General features: G+C 43.9%; 1 protein-coding gene across 1 annotated transcript; it reads right to left on the bottom strand.

The window, feature by feature from the left end:
• Nucleotides 1-1,564: 1,564 nt before the first annotated feature.
• Nucleotides 1,565-20,923, bottom strand: LOC116504174. Its single transcript, XM_032211042.1, has 7 exons — nt 20,823-20,923; nt 17,887-18,198; nt 13,374-13,697; nt 11,125-11,245; nt 7,877-7,929; nt 5,219-5,274; nt 1,565-2,052 (listed from the first exon to the last, which is right to left on the bottom strand). The coding sequence occupies exons 1-7, from the start codon at nt 20,896-20,898 to the stop codon at nt 1,924-1,926; spliced, it is 1,071 nt and encodes a 356-aa protein (XP_032066933.1). The 5' UTR covers nt 20,899-20,923; the 3' UTR covers nt 1,565-1,923.
• Nucleotides 20,924-21,765: the final 842 nt, after the last annotated feature.

The raw sequence follows: 21,765 nt of genomic DNA, 5'->3' as shown, positions 1-21,765 counted from the left end.
TTTCACAACTACAGACCTTTATCAGGCTTGGAGAACTGCCAGGCCGATATCTTCCAAACGCCACTCTGTAGCAGACAATATTTGGCAAGAAATCAGGAACAGATCTTTACTCTAATGAACTGAACTAATTGTCTCCTGCAAACTCCCATTTCACTTCTTTTTATTCCCTATGGGAGAGGCCATTCACTGTCCACCTGTGGCTTTACTCCCGAGTCGACCATTGTTCCTTAACTGTTCCCTTCTCCTGGCAGCTCTGTGCATGCACACACTGGGAACAGGCTCCAGCTGTTCGTCTGCCCCATTGATGTCTGACTCCAAAGGCAGCTGATAATTGTCAGATGGCCCTGGCCCCTTCTCTGCCTCCAACACAGAGACCTCATCAGTGTTACATCCCCGTGGCTGCTACGGCCGCGGAATGTCAGCTGGCAGCATTTGTACCATAGCTGTCAAACGGGCTCGTGTTGTTCTGTTTTGCCTGTTCTCTTTCAGAGTTTTTAACAATAAAGTTAGTTGCTTGCACCAGTTGCCTCAGTCATTATTACTCACAGAATCCACTGCAATCAGAGCCTTCCCCGGACTCCAGGACCGGCCTATGTCTCCGAGTTGGGACGTGGGGGGAGTCACTGATAGGGTATTGTTACGGCCCAATTGCCTGGAGACTGAGGTAAATCTGAGGACACTTCTTCTGCTCCTTCTTCTGACTCCCCAGATTAACCTCAGTCTTCGGCCTAACAGGAGCTATTTAGTGACTTTCCGGATACTTTTGTTTTCACTTCCTATTCTTCTTAATCTCCTACCTCTTTCTCTTGCGCCTCTTTAAGCATAAGCTGCGCTTGCTGCAACTTGCGGGCCCCGAGCCACCGGCACCTGGTGTGTGTGTGTGGGGGGGGAAACCCAGACCTCACGCCACAACAGTAATATTGCAAATGGAGATTGCAATCCTCATTGTTATCCCTAGAAGATAAGTTGACCAGAACAAAATGACTCTTGAGTGACTACTTGGGTGACAGGTCCACTAACATTTATTTAGACATAGAAGAAAAACTCTGCAAAACAAAAATATTATAAATGTGACCAAAAATATATTTTGTATTTTACATTCCTACAGGTGATCTTCCCTGCCTCCACTGTTGATCGTCTGCTTTCTCTCATTCCAATGATGTTTGCTGGTATAATGTCATTCTGCTTATAGAGATAGTCCTCAACTTACACTGCTTCATTTAGTGGCCATTCAAAGTTACAATGACACTGTTTTGACCCAGCCTTAGCAAGTAATGGTAAGCCGCTTACTCATGAGTACAAACAAACCCCTTTTCAAACAGGGTAGGAACAGTCTTTTAGTTCATGTGGATTTAAAAAAAAAATCAAACGTAATTAGTTCCAACAGACCTGGCCAAGAAATCCGAATTGCTTGCTGCATCCTAAAAGTGAACGTTTATATGTGACAACTGCTAGCTGCAGTTCAGCAGTTTGAATCCCACCAGGCTCAAGGTTGACTCAGCCTTCCATCCTTCCGAGGTGGGTAAAATGAGGACCCGGATTGTTGGGAGCAAGATGCCGACTCTGTAAACTGCTTAGAGAGGGCTGTTAAAGTGCTATGGAGCGGTATATAAGTCTAAGTGCTATTGCTATAGAGAGGGGTGGACAAATTTTGAAGGTAAGTTGTCCCAGAGGTGGAGACCATCACTGAAAAGGTTTAGCAGAGAGATCCTGAAGATGACGTTCCTTTAAATTTGGGGTCACCAGGCTTAGAAAGGGCTGTAAAAGCACCGTGAAGCGGTATATAAGTCTATGTGCTATTGCTAGTAACATCCCTGCTCTAAAGGATTGTATGGATTCTGGGAATTGAGGTCCAACCATCTTCAGGCTTCCATGGTTGAAAAACGTTGCACTGAAGGATCGTATATCAGCCCTTGGGACATATCAGCTCTTCGAACAATTGCTTGTGGGCATTTCTGCATAGATGATAGCAGGGGTCCCCTCCTTTCTCTGACTCTGGCATTGCTCTGGCTCCTTGAGTTGTAGCACTGAGTATTGGATTCCTTCTGCTCCCTAAAAAAAAAAACAGAAGGGGGGGGGAGAGAGATCAAAAGACCAAGGCCCCTGCGGTCAATATATAGCAAACTTTTTCAACCACCATCCAAGTTACTGAATTTTAACTCAGGTTAAGGACCACACCGTATAGTCAAAGCTTTCAAGAAGAGACTGGATTGCTATCAGTCAGAAATGGTGTAGGGTCTCCTGCTTGGGTGGGTGGGGGGTCGGGGTTGGACTAGATAACCTACAAGTTCCTTCCCATTCTGTTCATCTGTTAAAGAGCTATTTTGATGTTTTCTCACTGGAGAACTCAGATCTTAGGATAGCGACATGCAAATCAGGGGCTCCCCCAAAGAAGAGGGGATCAAACAGTGGTGGGTTCCTACCAGTTCAGATCAGTTCGGCCAAACTGGTAGTGGTTTGGTGGCCTGGGCCACTGGAACAAGCAGCGACCCAGGCCTGCCACGCCCCTGAACTGGTCCTCCTGTAAGCGCCACCAGCTTGTTTTTTGCTTCTGCACATGCGCAGAGCAATTTTTATTGCTCTGCGCATGCACACAAAGCGTGCGCATGCACGGCGCATCCACAAGCGAACCATCAGTAGAGACTGCTGGAACCCATCCCTGGGGTCAACCTATTCTCCAAGGCACCTGAAGGCAGGACAACAAGCAATGGATGGAAACTACGGAGAGAGAATCAACTTACAATAAGGAGAAATTTCCCTGTTGGGGAGAACAATTAACGGAATAAAACTGACTGAATCTAGATGTTCTGCTTCGGATACCACGAAAACTCCTTCCAAAGGAAAACAGATCATAAAGAGGATGTCTAGTGTCCCAGACAATCCTCTGGACCCTGCTCAAGCATCACTTATGTGCTGCATCCTGAATAGAAGGAAGTGAACTACCGATGATCTTTTCTGCTGTCCTCACCACTCTCTGCACCACTTTCCTCTCCGAAACAATAATGCTTCCAAACCAGACTGTCATGCAACAGGACAGGATGTTCTCAATCATCCCTCTATAGCAGAAGTGTTGAACTCATCACATGACATATTGTGACCTACCCCCCCTCCCTTTGCTAAACCGGACTTGGGCCCCACGGGCCACGAGTTTGACATCCCTGCTCTGTAGACAGTGGTAAGGACCTAGGAAGGAAGATGAACTTTTCTCATGGGATGCAGAAGATCCAGAAGACCACCAGGTGGCAGCAAAGGAACATCCCTAGTGTCTGTCACAGGCTCTTTTAAGTACAAGTAATCCTTGACTTATCACCACACAGGAGCCAAAAATCACAGGTGTTACATGAATCACTGCAGTTAAGTGAACCATGTGGTTGTTAAGCAAATCTGGTTCCCCCCCCCTTGACTTTGCCCATCAGCAACCACCTGGGAAGGTTAAATGTGACTTTGGGACATCGCAACTGCCGTAAATACATGCCAGGTGACAAGTACCCAAATTTTGATCACGTGATCATGGGGACACTGTGACAGTCATGTGAAAAATGGTCATAAGTTATTTTTTCCAGTGCCATTTGTAACTTTGAATGGTGACTAAACAGACGGTTGTAAGTCAAGGACTATCTTGATGAGCCGTGGCGGCGCAGTGGTTAGAATGCAGCATTGGAGCCTAATTCTGCCCACTGCTACCAGTTCGATCTTGACCACCTCAAGGTTGACTCAGCCTTCCATCCTTCTGAGGTGGGTAAAATGAGGACCCAGATTCATGGGGGACAATATGCTGACTCTGTAAACTGCTTAGAGCGGGCTGTAAAGCACTATGAAGTGGTATATAAGTCTGTGCTTTTGCTACCTATATACTGAAGACATTGGGCTCCAAAACACAAGAGAGCAAACACCAGCAACACAACAACACAGCCCCTTATGCAACACACACAGAGGCATTCACAGATTAGTACTCATTGCGTACCACTTCAGGTGGTCCTTGACTTACAACAGTTCTTTAGTGACCATTCCAAGTTACAACGGCACTGCGAAAAGTGACTTATGACCATTTCTCACACTTACAACGGTTGCATCATCCCTATGATCACATGATCAAAACTGAGAGACTTGGCGACTGACTCATATTTATGACGGTTGCAGTGTCCCAGGGTCACGTGATCACCTTTTGCAACCTCGTTACTAACTTAACAACTGCAGTGATTCACTTAACAACTATGGCAAGAAAGATTAGTAAAATGGGGTGAAACGTACATAACAAATGTTTCATTTAGCAACGGAAATTTTGGGCTCAGTTGTGGTTGTAACTCAGGGGCTACCTGTAGTAGATCTCTACTTCCAAAGTCTTGAGGGACCTTCCTTGGAAGCATTTAAATCTGGATAGGTGCAGGTCTAAAACTGCCTTCAAGGAATGAGCCTAACAGTCTGAATAGAATAGAATAATAGAGTTGGAAGGGACCTTGGAGGTCTTCTAGTCCAACCCCTTGCTTAAGCAGGAAACTGGTTATCCAACATCTTCTTAAAAACTTCCAGTGTTGGAGCATTTACAACTTCTGGAGGCAAGTTGTTCCACGGATTAATTGTTTTCACTGTCAGGAAATTTCTCCTTAGTGCTAAGTTGCTTCTCTCCTTGATTAGTTTCCCTCCATTCCTTCTTGTCCTGCCCTCAGGTGCTTTGGAGAATAGCTTGACCTCCTCTTCTTTGTAGCGGCCCCTCAAATATTGGAACACTGCCATCATGTCACCCCTAGTCCTTCTTTTCATCAAACTAGAAATACTCAATTCCAGCAACTGTTCTTTATATGTTTTAGCAGGACAGAAATGGGTGAGGTGAAACAAAAGGGGAAATCTTTTCATCTTTCTCTTCAAGTGCCAAAGTATTGTTGCCAGAGCAAAGGAAAGATTAGAATCCAAAAAGCCATTTCTTAAACTGGCTTTATTTGCAGCCACGTTATGCATGGGAGACAAATATTTGGCGAGGGCAATGCATAAACCCCCACTACTTTCTGAAGGAACTGGCCTAATATGCAAATATATGTAAATTAACTTGTAGAATGTTTTAAATTTATAATAGCTTGCACTTGAGAAACAGGTCGCTTTGTCACCATCTGGAATGGGCACCATGTTTATGCCACTCTTTCTGGTATTAGAAATGGCATATATTAATCTAGTCAATAATTAACCTAACAATCAGAAACAGTAGCAGTAGCAGAGAGCTTACCTCATTCATCTCTACGTCTTTCTCCTTCCCTTGGTTTTCTAGGGGTTTTTCCAGATCTAAGATTGAAAGATATTAGCAATTTCAACAGAACAATATATAGCAACTCACTCTGACTTGTTGCAGATCTGATCAGGGGTGGGCTTCAAAAATTTCAAAAAGGGGCTGTCTGCCTGGTTGCTGGGTGGGCGTGGCCATAGTGGGCATGGCCTAGTCGGCCTTCTGCACCACGGGGGGTGGGGAGTGTTTTCGCCTTCCCCAGGCTCCGGAGGCTTTCCTCAAGACTCTGAGAGGGTGAAAACTGCTTCCCCCAGGCTCCAGTGGCCCTCCGGAGGCTGGAAATGGGCTCATTTCTGGTCTTCCAGAACTTCTAAGAGGCCCGTTTTCCCCCTTCCCCGAGCCTCCGTGCGGACCCTGCACTTATCTCGCATCCGAAACAGGCCGCGTGGAGAATCCTGGGAGGAGCGAGGTGGGAGGGGTGGGGCATGGGGGAGGGATTTGGAGATTCTGTGAACCAGCCATAACGTTAGCTACAGGTTCTCCCGAAACAGGACGAACCTGTAGCAGCCCATCCCTGGATCTGGTCAATAACTATTTTCCCAGGCATCTATTCTGAAAAGATGGACTGGGATAACTCACTGTGTCCAATTCCAATTCACCATGGGCACCTCACTGGGGGCCAAGTTCCCATGGCCAACTCATCGCGGGAAAACTCACCACCAAATATTTTAAAAATATTTTAATTTTCATCGTTCACCTTTAATTTTCTCCCTCCTTTGGCATCTTTTCTTTAATGACTATGTTCCAACATTTCTTCGACATTAGTGTAACTCTTGGCAAGTTGTCCTAGCCCAACTTCAGTGGACTTCAGTCATCATATCATGTCACAAGGTCGTTTTGCTTAGTTTTGGCTTAGTTCAATATGGGAATCCTACCACCGTCAGGGCTAACATTCAGTTACTCTGTGTACTACCTGCTGCTTGCGTCTCGCCATAGAAACATGGGAGTTGGGGTTGGGGAGTGGGGGCTGTGGAATGGGACAGCAGGGTTACCATGGGTTACCCTAAGGAAACAAAACCATCCTGTGCGAATAGCCACCTGTTTCAAGGTCAGCAAAGGAATCAGCCACCTGTAAAGACAGGGACTATTTCCCAAAACAATTTGTAATACCTAATTACACACTTCTTGATAAATGGTGTTGGGGATGTGTAGAAGGGAACAGGGAAAACTTTGGGTGATAAACCTCAGATCTAGCTTCGCTTCTTCTGTAACCACTAGCAATTATGTCAGGGTAATGATGATTTAATAGCTGACCAGCTGCTGTAATACTGTAATGCTGTAATGCTGATACAATGGTAGGGATGAATCAGCAAGGTTATTTGACTGTTACCACTTTAAGAGTCTGTATTATAAGAGAGCCCCTGTTTGGGATGTAACTCTCTCTCCATGTGTGCTTCTGTGCTGTAATTGACTGCTGTTTGTTTGAGGTTAGACTAAAAGTACATGTATGTATATATGCTTTGTGGATAAAACCGCTATTTAAATACAAATCTCTGTGTAATGTATTTGCTCCTGGGTTGTCCCACATAGTCACAGTGTGCATACACTAACAAATTATTGCAAGAGTTGAATACGCCATAAACTAAGCAAGAATGCCTAGATCAGGGGTGTCAAACTCGATTTCATTGAGGGCTGCATCAGGGTTATATTTGATCTTGGGGTGCTGGGGCGACCCAGACCAGATCAAAGCACTCAGGGACCGAATTTGATCCGCGGGCTTTGAGTTTGACATTCCTGGCCTAGGTTAAGATCTGCAGCAAGGGCAGATTATAATCCAAAGTAATGTAAGTATACAGATAAATAAGGGTGCATATGTGTATATTATAGGCACACACATACACTTGAAGAATAAAAGGGACAGCCCAACTAAACAAGGATACACACACATCTAGTCTTGCAAATTGGATTAGAGGGTGTGTATATATAAACATCCTAAATCAGCTTGTACCAATCTCTCCAAAGCAGCGTTTCTCCACCTTGGCAACTTGAAGATATGTGAACTTCCAACCCTCACAATTCATACAGTGTTTTTTGTGCAATATTTCTTAACTTAGATGAGAATGATGGCTGGGAAATTCTGGAAGTTGAAGTCCACACATCTTCAAGTTGCAAAGATTGGGAAGCACTGTTCTAAAGGTTGTCACCAAATTGCCATTTTTAAGGTGACCTAACTTTTAAAATATCCTAAAAAGTATGAGAACAAATCAGAATTACTTAGGAAATCTTAATTAATTTTCTGTTCTATCAAATACAGTTTGATAGATACACCCACTTTAGAATGCAACCTCCAGCATACGTCTTAAAGGCCAGTTGTATCAGTTGGTCCCAAAGACGTTCTGTCTCAAATAAACAAAATCAGCAGTTTATTCATCAGGTGTGTTATAATCAGAATAGAAAAAGTGGTACAGAGTTTGAAGGCTCTTTACTTCAGCCAGTAAAATAAGAAACAGTTGTGGACCTCATAATACTGATTGTTAACAATGCACAGATTTGCACTATCCTAAGCAGTACCAGGGAAATGAAAAATGAGAAAAGCCCCTTTATTACAGTGATAGACCAGAAAAAGGGGGAGAAAAACAGAAGTTTAAATACTGTACTCACCAAATGAATTCTGAATCACTTGTGATTTTGGCTCCTTTGCACTTTTACTAGGGCTTAAAAGGAAGACAGAAAAAATATCTGATGTTTATAATATTAATACAAACAACAAAAACCTAGTATTGTGCTAAATCAGATATTTACTTTGATTGCTGGAACATGTAGGATAAGGTATGGCAAAATCAAATAATTTTAGAATCTGGGGGTGCCTTAAGGATCATCTCACCCAAACCCTGGTTTGCCCCCCAAAATAAAAGAAATCTTCCCTGTAAGGCACGGGTGTCAAACTTGCCACATCATGTTGCTGTCACATGATGTTTCACAATCTTTTCCCCCTTCGCGGAGCTGGGGTGGGCGTGGCCTGCATGTGACACATCCGGCCCATGGGCAGTCAGTTTGACACCCCTGCTATAGGGGAATCGATTGATGTGCCCTACCTATAGCTCACTTAGAGGCTTTCATCCAGGGTGGGTTCTGGCAGTCACTACTGCCGGTTTGCTTGTGGGCGCGCTGTGCACGCTTGATGCGTGCTATGCATGCATACGTAGTACAATAAAAATTGTTCTGCGCATGCGCAGAAGCAAAAGACAAGATGGTGGCACTTATGGCACCGCCCAGACAACCAGTTTGGGGGCGTGGCAGCAGGGGTGGGTTCTGGCTTGTGTTACTGCCGGTTTGTTCAGGGACGTGTTATATGTGTATTATGCATGCACGCATAGTAGTAAAAAAAAATGCTTCTGCGCATGTGCAGAAGCAAATAACAAGATGGCGGCATCTATGGCGCCTCCGATAGAACCAGTTCAGGGGCGTGGCCAGCCGAGTTACTTCCTACTCGGCCAAACCAGTCTGAACCAGTAGGAAGCTACCTCTGCATGGCAGGCCTGGGTTGCTGCCAGTTCCAGCAACCCACGCCGCGAAACCACTACCACTCAGCCGAACCGGTCCGAACCAGTCCCAACCCACCACTGCTTTCATCCCTTTTTAATGATATCACCTTTCTGAAGGCTTATTCTATTTATCTTGTGGGAAGTTATCATCCAGCCCTCTCCCAGAAAAATGAAATATCCTAGGAAATATTGAAAAGGCAGAATATTTCTCTGGATGTGAAAAGATAGAAACATGCTTTAAAAGACAGAATAGTTGCCTGTAGCTTCCTGCCCATCCACACTTTGTCAATAGGCCATTGAGAAGGCCAGGCTAGCCCACTTTACATAATAAAGACTTCCCCACTGCAGCTGTAGGGGGAAGGGATATTACTCAACTCTCCAAATGGCATATGAGAACTCATACCTGTATTCAAAACACAGCCTAGAGAGTAGCCCCCTGCATGGCACCATGGGAATCTGACAACCAATCAGAATACATTTCTTACACAAGAACAGGAAACAGAGAGGTGGGACTAAACAGGGTATAAAAAGCCTAGCAAGCCCCTCCCTCAGCCCTTCTCTTCTTCTCTACCAACATTGAAGCAGGTGATCACCTTTTCTGTCCAGGGCTCAAGCCATGTGGCCCTGTCCAACAATAAACCATCTTTCCAAGCAGCCTCCATGTCTCCAGTGTCTTTTTCCCCACCTGGAGCTGAACCCAGAAGCACATTTCTTTCAACAATCTAAAGCAGTGTTTAAATAAAAGCCACAATTTAGGTGACATAAAGCTGTGAGGACTTCCCAGAATTCTCTGGCCCTCAGCCTGGTTGCGGATTCTGGGAATTGACATTTGCACATCTTAAAGGTTGCCAAGGTTGAGAAACACTGATCTAAATGGAAAACAACTAGCTCCCTGAAATGAGCTTTATAATATTGCAGGGGGTTCCAATTTTAGGCCCAGAATGACTTGTGCTCTCCTAAAAGAGATTTGTTTGTAATCTGGAACTCCCAGTTCCTATTAGATCACAGAAAGGCTTCACTCAAGCCCTCATGGCCTCAGTATCTGACTACTGAAACTGATGCTACATGGGACTGTCCTTGAAGATCACCTGGAAAGTACAGCTGTGCAGCAGCGCACATCCTGATGCGAGTGACGCAATTCTCCCAAACAACATCTGCATTTAGGTAGCTTTATCTGTTCCAGGATGAAATTTAAGGTGCTAAAAAATAGCTTTTAAATTTGTACATGGCTTATCTGTTTACTCCCAGTAGAATCTACTAAATAGAACCTTTTGTCAATCACACTAAGTTGACCAGGCCAGGAAATCAACAGGAAAGCTAAAATTCTTTTATTGACATTGATTATAATAAGAGGATCTTACATATCTGATTGTGGTGTACCTTCTTCCCCTTCTTATGCTCCATTGAACTAAGACGGTGTCTGAGTCTTTTCTGAATATGATTGATCTGTTGTGGACTTAATGTAATTTTCACTTCTCATCACTTTGATAATGGAGCTCACATATCTCCATCAAGGTCTTCTTCCTTTGGTTCCATGATATTTTGTTGGCCATGCCACCCATGTTAGATATTTCCCCCTGCTGACAGGCTGCAAGAGGTTTCCACCAAGGTCCTCTGTTCCAGTGGGATCAGAGGTTGAATCTGATTGGCTGAGAGGTCTGACAGATCCCTTTAAAAGGGGATGCTGCCCAACCATTCCCCAGCCGGATGTTTACTTGACCTGTAATAAAGAGCTGTTGTTCACTTAGCCTTTTGTGCCTCCTTTACCCGAGCTAACAGGCCAGATTGTAAAGATTTCACCCCAGAAGAAGACAACGGTGAACTGTTTCTGTCCAGCCTCCCACCATCATGGAAACTCAAGGAAATAACATCCCTACAACTCAGAGGTGGTATTCAGCAGGTCTGGAGAACCGGTAGCGGAAATTTTGAGTAGTTTGGAGAACTGGTAAATACCCCCTCTGACTGCCCCCGCTCCCATTTATTCTCTGCCTCCCAAGTCCCAGCTGATTGGGAGAATATGGAGATTTTACAGTATCCTTCCCCTGGAGTGGGGTGGAAATAGAGATTTTACAGTATCCTTCTCCTGGAGGGGTAGAAATGGAAATTTTACAGTATCCTTACACTGGAGGGGTGGAAATGGAGATTTTATGGAGTATCCTTTCCCTGGAGTGGGGTGGGAATATTTTACAGTATCTTTCCCCTGCCACACCCACAAAGCCATGCCACAAAGCCATGCCACGCCCACAAACCCATGCCCACAGAACCGGTAGTAAAAAATGTTGAATCCCACCACTGCTACTACTACCAGGAACTGAACTGAATGCAAGGGAGACATTCTTTCTTTTTTTAAAAAAAAATCTTTACCTGGTTCTCCGTGATAGAAGCTTTTGCCAGAGAACAAATATAGTCACCACCATCCCTAGGAGAGCGATAATTCCTATCACGCAACCGACAATGAGTTGGATCATCAACTTCTTGTCTGTATCTTGGAGAGACATAAAATAGAACAGGGTTAAGGAGGTTACTCCAGGTCAGTCAAAAAAGTCAAGATGGCAGTCTCCATCATGTAGTTGAAACCCACATTGCCTATGTGTAAATTGTTTTAATTTTTTTTTAAAAAAAGTGTGGGCAATCCTCAACTTATGACCACAATTGAGCCCAAAATTTCCATTGTTCCGTGAGTTTTGCCCCACTTTACGATCTTTCTTGCCACAATGCTTAAGTGAATCACTGCAGGTGTTAAAGTGAGTCACCCAGTTGTTAAGTAAATCCGGCTCCCCTGTTAATTTTGTTTGTCAGAAGATCGCAAATGGTTGTCACATGACCCTGGAACACTGCAACCATCGTAAATATGAGCCAACTGCCAAGCACCTGAATTTTGATCTCATGATCTTGGGGATGCTGCAAAGGTCATAACTGTGAAAAATGCTCAGAAATCACATTTTTCAATGCTGTGTATTCTGTAATTTACTGCACTGAAAAAGGTTGGGAGTTAATGCCTTTTTCCCCTTTTACTCCCACTTCTTCTTCTTTCCTTTTCCTTTTCCCTTCCCCTTTCCCCTATTATCTTTATTTGTATTTGCATTTTATATCATGATATATTTCTCTTTAAGAAAATCTATAGAGCACATCAGTGGTGGGATTCAAATAATTTAACAACCAGTTCTCTGCCATAATGACCAACTGGGTAGGTGTGGCTTGGTGGTCATGTGACTGGGTGGGCATGGCCAATTCAACATCACTTATGTCGATGGGCGCTTCGTCTTAGCTGTTACAATGATAATAAGGGTTAACCGGAGAGACAGTTTCTGTAAGCAGGGCAATAAAGATTAGGCTAGAAACAACACCAGAATGTTTCCTTCCTGCCTTCCTTACAGGATTAGCTTTGTAAAGTGGAAAAAAACAAAATGAGATTTCTTCCGACAACCTGTTCTCCGAACTGCTTAGAAAGTTAACAACCAGTTCTCCCGAATAGGTGCGAACTGGCTGAATCCCACCACTGGAGCACATGGTAAAAGTTGGAGCTTTAATTGAACATCAAGACAGAATCTTGCAAGGTTGAAGTCACCAAATTCCAATTGCCACTTTTGATCCCTTGGGGTGGTGGGCCCTTCCTATGTTTCTTTCTCTGGCTGTTAAGCCAGTGGGGGCTGCTTCAGAAAGAACATAGAATCCTAGGTCTGGAAGGGAGCTAAGAGGTCTTCTAGTCCAACCCCCTGGTCCAGGCAGGAGCCTTTTACCATCCCAGTCAAACATGGTTCAGTCTATTTTTGCAACCCTGCAGTGATGGATGTCCCAAAGGTGCTTTTTCAGGAGGCAACTGGACTTTCTTGTTTTTTAGTTTTATAGATTAACAGAGTTGGAAGGGACCCTGTAGGTCATCTAGTCCAACCCCCTGCCCAAGCAGGAGACCCTACACCCGTGATGGCGAACCTATGGCACTGGTGGAAGGTGTGTCTTATACTGTGAAAAATACGGTATATTGTAGTTTCAAATAACGTGAGAGAGGGGATCAACTGTGAAAACCAATCCTGAAATCCACACAGCTTCAACACTAACTTTGTCTTGGAAAACCGCCCTTGTGTTGGTTGAGTGCCTGAAGTGTTATAGCAGGGATGTCACAGTCAAGGCCCGTGGGCTGGATCCGGCCCACAATGTGGTTAGATCCGGTCCACAGGGCCATCCCGGTCTACCCACATCGCTTCAGCCTGGTCTACTCAATGGGAAGAGGAAACATCAGGCCAGCGTGCCTTCGGCCCAGTCTACCCAATGCAAAGAGGAAAAATCCCAGCAGTTTGGGGAGTGGCATCAAGCTGGCCACGTCCACCCAGTCAACCACACCCACCCAGTCAACCACGCCCACCCAGTCAACCACACCCACCCAGTCAACCACACCCACCCAGTCAACCACACCCACCCAGTCAACCACGCCCACACAGTCAACCACGCCCACCTAGTCCCCCGAAGTCAACCACAGCCCTGATGTAGCCCTCAATGAAATTGAGTTTGACATCCCTGTATTATAGGTTGCCCCTACCTGTTTGAATGCAACTGAACCATAATCCATGCAGCTGATTGTTCTGATATGGGTAGGGCATAAATCTTATACTCACCCAATGGTGCTGGGGTAGACCAGGGCATTTCCTCAGTCTCTGAACTCTCTGAAACTCTGGAGTTCTTTTCCAAGCAATAGCCGTCAGATTGTGTAGGACATCTGGCATTGCTGCATTTCCAGAGACCATAATTTTTGGGATTGTCTTTCACGAAGTATACATTTTTTAGTTTTTTTACATGAATGTCATCATGAACTTTTTTCCCATTTAGAGTCCAGGTGATGCTAGAGCTTTTGCGACCTCGGACACAAGAATTGCAGGTCAACTTTATTTCCTGTTCACTTCCATGAGAATTCTTGGTAACCTCCATTCCACGTCGATTATCTGTCAGAAATACCGACATGTTATTCCTTCAAAATTTTGCAAATACAGAGGTAAAGATAAACGTCTATGGAGATTCCTAATCATCCAAACCAGGTCGTGGTTTGTCTCAAAGGTGCTTTTTCCAAAAAGCAACTGGACTTTCTGGGTTTTTTTTTTCTTTGAAAACATCTCGCTTCTTATCCAAGAAGCTTCTTCAGTTCTAACTGAAAAAAGTTAGAACTGAAGAAGCTTCTTGGATGGAAAGTGAAATGTTATTTTTTTAAAAATCAAGGGAGTCCAGTTGTTCTGACTTAGGCTTCCCAAGAGCATGAAGCAAATTCCTTGTCCCGACAAAAAAAAACCCTTTTATTAATTTACTGTGAATTCTGCTCATTCACATACAGTAAAGTCTTTCCAGGGAGGATTTACAGTCACAGACCTTATCTGTCATAGACAGCTGACAGCCGATATCTGCAAAACCTGACAAGGAGTCTTGGAGAGTCACGAACCAATTAAGCGAACTAACTGTCTCCTGAAAACTCCACTCCCCTCTCACTCCTCTTTTATTTCCTCTGGGAGGAGCAATTCATCTTACACCTGTGGCCTTACTCCCAAGTCAACCCCTGTTCTTTAGTTGTTCCCTTCGTCTGGCAACTCTGTGCATGCACACATTGGGAACAGGCTCCAGCTGTTCGTCTGCCTCACTGATGTCTGACTCTGCAGGCAGCCAATAACTGGCATACGGCTCTGGCCCCCTTTCTACCTCCGACACAGAGCCCTCATCAGAGCCTTCCCCAGACTTCAGGACCTGCCCATGTTCTTCTCCAACCTCTCATTGTCCAAGGTGGCGCAGTGGTTAGGGTGCAGTACTGCAGGCCACTTCAGCTGACTGTTATCTACAGTTCAGCGGTTCAAATCTCACCGGCTCAAGGTTGACTCGGCCTTCCATCCTTCCGAGGTGGGTGAAATGAGGACCCAGACTGTGGGGGTGATATGCTGACTCTGTAAACCGCTTAGAGAGGGCTGAAAGCCCTATGAAGCAGTATATAAGTCTAACTGCTATTGTTATTGCTAAAGGCCTGGAGAGTAAAGCATATGAAGAACAGTTTGCAGGGTTTAGGTTTGGCTAGTCTAGAGAAAAGAAGGACTAAGGGGGGCATGGTAGCAGTATTCCAGTATTTGAGGGGCTGCCACAAAGAAGAGAGGGTCAATTTATTTTCCAAAGCACCAGAAGGCAGGACAAGAAACAATAGATGGAAACTAATCAAGGAAAAAAGCAACCTAGAACTAAGGAGAAACTTCCTAACAGTAAGAACAGTAAAACAGTGAAACAACTTGCCTCCAGAAGTTGTGGGTGCTTCATCACTGGAGTTTTTTAAGGGACTAGACAGGGGAGCGCAGGGGGGGGGGGCGTGCGTGGGCGTGCCACACCCGTAATGGTATGCACGCATGCCGCCCCTGCTTTTGCCACTATTTTTTTGCCCTCCCCAGGCTCCTGAGACTTTCTAGGGTCCTGGGGAGGGCAAAAGCAGTCCCCACCCCAGTCTCCCCAAAGGCCCTCTGGAGGCTTCAGGAGCTTCCCTGAAGCCTCCGGAGGGCGAAAAATGTGCCTACAGGGAACCTGGAAGTTCGGAAATGGTGACTTCCGGTTTGTCCGTAGGGCCAGTTTTTGACCTCCCGAGCCTTCAGGAGGCTTTCCTGAGGGCGAAAAACGGCCCTACGGACAAACCAGAAGTTCTTTCCTAAATATCTGGTTTGCCCATAGGGCCAGTTTTTCATGCTCCAGAGGCTTCCTTGAAGCCTCTGGAGGGTGAAAGATGGCCTCAAAAGAAGGCCGAACTGGAGCTGACAGGGCAATGCCTCGCGTGCCCTAACAAATGGCTCCGTGTGTCATGGGTATAGGACAGTGTTTCTCAACCTTGGCAACTTGAAGATGTCCGGACTTCAACTCCCAGAATTCCCCAGCCAATGCTGGCTGGGGAATTCTGGGAGTTGAAGTCCGGACATCTTCAAGTTGCCAAGGTTGAGAAACACTGGTATAGGATCTCCTGCTTGAGCAGGAGGTTGGAGTAGAAGATCTTCGAGGTCCCTTCCAGCTCTATTCTATATACATATTGAACTAAAGTGCAGTTAGCTCACTATTTCTCAAACTTGGCAACTTTAAGATGGTGTGGACGTCAACTCTCAGAATTCATTAGGGGAATTGTGGGAATTGAGGTTCACACATTTTGAAGTTTATTGTATTGCCCCCAGCTATCCAGCAAATCACAATGAATTTAGGAGAATCAGACAGGCAAAAGTTCCTCATCTAATCATGAAGGAATCCGTCTGAAGAAATGAGAAATACTAGCCGACTTTATTTTTTTAATAGGTTAACAGGTAGTCCTCGAGTTACGACCACAACGGAGTCCAAATTTTTCATTGCTAAGCAAGGGAGCTTGTTTAGTGAATTTTACAACCTTTCTTGCCATAGTTGTTAAGTGAATCACTGGAGTGGTTAAGCAAATCATTTGTTCGTCAAGCAAATCCGGCTTCTCTCGTTGATTTTGCTCGCTTGGGGATGATGACACGGCTCAGGGACAGTGCAACTGTCATAAATACATGCCAGTTTCCAAGTGTCTGAATTTTGATCATGTGATCCCAGAGATGCTGCAACCTTTGTAAGTGTGAAAAATAATTGTCACATTTTTCAGTGGTGTTGTAACTTTGAACGATCACTAAACAAATAGTCGTAAGTTGAGGACTACCTGTATCATCAATGATATCTAAATAGAAGCTTCTTGATTTGGGAAATATGCTCTCTGTCAATCATATACTGGGGATGAAACCATTGTTGTCATGTCCTTGATTTCCTGTAACAAAGCCAGGTAGGAGGGGTGCTGGAGATCATCTAGACTTGGCTCAGTAAAATCTATGAAATACAATATGGCAAACAAATGGCCAGGTTGTCTTTGTTTAAGCCTCCATTGTATGGGAACCTACCTGTGCTTTTCTGTTACCAAACAATAGATTTGGAATATTTATTTGGATTTATTTGTTTGTCCCAAATTTCTTTTTTTCTGTAATTTATTTATTTAGATTTTTTTTTAACCTTGCCTTTATTATTTTGATAAATAACTCAAGGCAGTGAACATACCTAATACTTCTTCCTCCTTATTTTTTTCCCCACAACAACAACCCTGTGAGGTGAGTTGGACTGAGAGAGAGTGACTGGCCCAAAGTCACCGAACCGGCTTTCACGTCTAAGGTGGCACTAGAACCCACTGTCTTCTGGTTTCTATTCTGGTGCTTTAATCACTGGACCATTCACTGATTCTAGCTGGGTCTTCCAGAGCAGCAAAGGACAAATCTGGCCTATCCTCTAAGGCAGTGGTTCTCAACCTTCCCAATGCCGCGACCCTTTAATACAGTTTCTCATGTTGTGGTGACCCCTAACTATAAAATTGGTGTCTCGGTTCCTAAGACCATTGAAAATATGTGTTTTCCAATGGTCTTAGGCGACCCCTGTGAAAGGGTCATTCGACTCCCCGGCCCACAGATTGAGAACCACTGCTCTAAGGAAAGCCTTTCAGATATTTGGAGGCCTTTACCATCCATCAATCCATCCATCTATCCATCCTATCCATCCATCCTATCCATCCATCCGATCCATCCACCCATCCATACTATCCATCCATACTATCTATCCATACTATCCATCCATCTATCTAATCTGTCATTTTTATCTATCTGTCTGTGTGTCTGTGTGTCTGTGTGTCTGTGTGTCTGTCTGTCTGTCTGTCTGTCTGTCAGTCTGTCTGTCTATCTATCTATCTATCTATCTATCTATCTATCTATCTATCTATCTATCTATCTATCTATCTGACATATATCTGGTCTTTATTTTTGTTCAGTCAAAGTGGCACACATATGTAATGTCAGCTGGCTGGGGAATTCTGGGAGTTGAAGTCCACATATCTTAAAGTTGCCAAGTCTAAAAAGTACTGGTCTGAAATTACAAGTGTGGACCATTCAAACCCAGGGTGTGTATTAAGGCCCACACACTGACATTCCTTCAAGCCAACTAGGCCACCCAGGTGTGTGGAGGCCTTCTAGAAGACATCAGAGCCATTTTCAAATAGCCTACTGCTATTTCCACCCATCATTTGGTGCCATGAGACTATTCAACATCTACTTCCCAAAGCCCTAAAATGCCCCCGTTTTTTATTACCAGATTTCACCACGATGGAGATAAAGGATGAGTTTTTTCTTCCATCAAAACAATAGAAAGTGCCAGAGTCATTCATGTGTTGGAACGTGACATTGGGGAAGAAATTTCCATTATATTCTTCTATCTTCATCCTTTGAAATCTCTTCAGCATTTCATTAAAGTGCTTCCTGTTAGAAATCACACTGAAGATTTGTATCGGGACCATTTTTAGGTCTGCACAAATGGGGTAACGGGGAATCCAGTACCATATGAGTTGAACATTTTTCAAGTCACATCGAATTGAAATCTCATCTCCAGCAACAACTTCTGTATCTGAAATTAAGAGGATAGAAATATTAACTAATCATTCTTTACACACCACACACACACATACACAAACACACACACACACACACACACACACACACACACACGCACTACAAACCCAGTCCCGAATGCCAAAATCACAATTTTTCTGTGATTCTGGGCAGTGGTGGGATTCAAATAATTTAACAACCGGTTCTCTGTCCTAATGACCAATTGGGTAGGTGTGGCTTGGTGGTCATGTGACTGGATGGGCATGGCCAACTCAACATCACTTATGTCAATGGGGGCTTCGTCTTAGCTGTTAGAATGTAACAAGGGTTAACCGGAGGGGCAGTTTCTGTAATCAGGGCAATAAAGATTAGGCTAGAAACAACACCAGAATGTTTCCTTCCTGCCTTCCATACAGGATTAGCTTTGTAAAGTGGAAAAAACAAAATGAGATTTCTTCCGACAACCGGCTCCCCAAACTGCTTAGAAAGTTAACAACCGGTTCTCCCGGATAGGTGCGAACTGGCTGAATCCCACCACGGATTCTGGGGCATTGCATCAGGAGAGGGAGGAGATGCCAAAACAGTCAAGATGGCATATATGCATACATATATACACATATACACATATACACATATACACATATACACATATACACATATACACATATACACATATACACATATACACATATACACATATACACATATACACATATACACATATACACATATACACATATACACATATACATACATACATACATACATACCATATACATACATAAAAATATGTTTTCTTTGTGCCAGGAATCACAATTCCTAATTTAATCACAATGGACCCAATTGATTAAACGTAATTTATTTAGAACAATATAGCTTTATATTTTATCAAAATCTTTAAATTTTTTAAAATATTAAATTAATAATTTAATGAGCCATTTTGGCTCAGCATTCCATCTTTCTGAGGACAATAAAATGAGAACCCAGATTATTGGGGACAATATGCTGACACTGCTTGCTGAGAACTCCAAAGCATTGTGAAGCATTACTTATTTAGTGTATGGCAAATGTATGGATTTATAGTAGTTCAAATGTTAATGTCCACTCCACCCAGCTATTCGAGGACATGGTGGTTTTTTTTAAAAAAAAAAATCAGACATTGGGCCGGTGAAAGCTCTTGATGGACATTCGGACACAATCTGATGGATATTTTGTTGAGGAGCACCACAGCCACACTCCTGGCAGACACCATGCAGGGTGCGGATCCTGTTCAGAGTCGTCCAATGCTGGCGAGAAAGGTCAGAACCTAGCACCTTTTGTGTAGGGTCATCTACGTAACTGCCTGCATCTGGGCGTTCAGCAGCCCATTTGGCTTTCCACCGTGTGTTGATGTCAAAGTTGTCAGACAGCTGTTGAGCGAGTGCCAGAGAGGGCTTCCTGGATTGAAGACTGCCAATTGATAGATGAGGAAAACCAGCATGTGCAGGAAGAAGTGGGCTTCTCATAATCTCGTGGTACTCCTTCACTGAGGCTTCCTGCCTACATAGAGCTGGTGGTGCAATGTGCCTCAAGACGGGGACCAGCAAGTAGGAGTAGAATTTATGCAACCTCATTGCTTATGATCCTCATGGTAGGTGAAGTGGTAAATCTAAGTGCTTTGCTTTTACTATTCCCCTTTTCTAGTTCCTGCATTTCTGAAACAAGGCGAAACAAGATGTATTTGTTTGCCATATTTATATGGCTGCCCATTGTCCAAAAAGCATCTGTGGGTGCCATACAACGTTCAATTGTTTGCTGGATTTAGTGGTGCCTTAGCCACTATGAAGGGACACAATGGCTCAGTGGCTAAGATACTGAGCTTGTCAATCAGAAAGGTCGGCAGGTCAGCGGTTTGAATCCCTAGCGCCTCATAACGGCGTGAGCTCCCGTTACTTATCCCAGCTTCTGCCAACCTAGCAGTTTGAAAGCATGTAAAAATGCAAGTAAAAAACTAGGGACCACCTTTGGTGGGAAAGTAACGGTGTTCCATGTGCCTTCGGCGTTTAGTCATGCCAGTCACATGACCACAGAGACATGTTTGGACAGTGTTGGCTCTTTGGCTTTGAAATGGAGATAAGCACTGCCCCCTAGAGTTAGGAACGACGAGCACATATGTGCGAGGGGAACCTTTACTTAACCACTAAATCAAACATCATCCTTTTATTAATTTTAATTTTCTAAATTAAAATATGGTCCCCACCTGTAATGCCACCCTGCTGTACCAGCCTGTAGCTGCCTTCAACCTGGACTGGGCTAAAGGGGACTTCCTGGCTATTGAAGATCAGGTCGAACACAGGCGTCAGAGTCACTGAGGTACTTTAACAGGCTTTATTAACACTGAACACAAGCTCAGAACAAGAGCAGCACTTCGCCCTGCTTGACAGCTATTTATACAGGAGCTGTCAAGCAGGGCAAGGCAACCAATAGAAACCTTTTAAAATCCCGCTTTCAGCCCAACACATCTAAACCAATAGGCATGAGTCTTTGGTTGCCAGGCTGTCAGTCATAAGTCAAGGACTTGTGGCCGGTTGTAAGTTGAGGACTTTAGACCGGTCAAGGACTTCACATTGACTGCAAGATGATCAGACAGCTAAAGCTTACCTTGGAGAGGCTGCATAGTTGTCCCTTCCAGGGTGACAGCAGCCACGATGGCTGGAATTAAGAGAAAGAGCTTCATTGGAGGGCAAAGGCTGGAATAGAGAAACGGCACAGCTTTGGCTACTTGTGAAGAGGAACTGGGGAAGCTGGAGGGGAAAGAGAAACCACAGATGTTGTCAACAAGTTATGAGAAAGGAGAAGGGAAACAAAAGATATGATTTTTTGCAAATATCTTCAATACCGGACAAATAATCTTGATTTTGTGACCCTCTAAGAGGGTCTTGTGGGACATCCAGGGAGTCTCAGACCACACTTTAAAAAACACTTGTCTAGATTAAAACTGTCTAGGTTATCAACATTTTGGAGGGTTTTTTCTCCCAGTGGAGCATTTTGCAACTTCATTTCTCAGTATTCTCTTAGCCTTCTGCTTATGTTCAGGAGCTCACCCACTCACAAAGGTTCCTGTTCAGTTCAAACCTGCAACAATATTTTCCACCATAGACATATTCCTTGTGTGTCCAATAAAGAGTTCTATTCCATTCCATTGACCAATAAAGAATTCTATTCCATTCCATTGGCCAATACAGAATTCTATTCCATTCCATTGGCCAATAAAGAATTCTATTCCATTCCATTGGCCAATGAAGAATTCTATTCCATTCCATTGGCCAATAAAGAATTCTATTCCATTTCATTGGCCAATAAAAAATTCTATTCCATTCCATTGGTCAATAAAGAATTATATTCCATTCCATTGGCCAATAAAGAATTCTATTCCATTCCATTGGTCAATAAAGAATTCTATTCCATTCCATTGGCCAATAAAGAATTCTATTCCATTCCATTGGCCAATAAAGAATTCTATTCCATTCCATTGTAAGAACTTAGCACCCACCCCTCTCCTAGAAAAATGAAATATTTTAGGAAATATTAAAAGAACAGAATA

Source organism: Thamnophis elegans, chromosome 2 (genome assembly GCF_009769535.1).
Source record: "Thamnophis elegans isolate rThaEle1 chromosome 2, rThaEle1.pri, whole genome shotgun sequence".
NCBI lineage: Eukaryota > Metazoa > Chordata > Lepidosauria > Squamata > Colubridae > Thamnophis > Thamnophis elegans.
The sequence above is the reverse complement of the archived record's forward strand: the minus strand, read 5'-3'. Positions and strand labels throughout refer to the sequence as shown.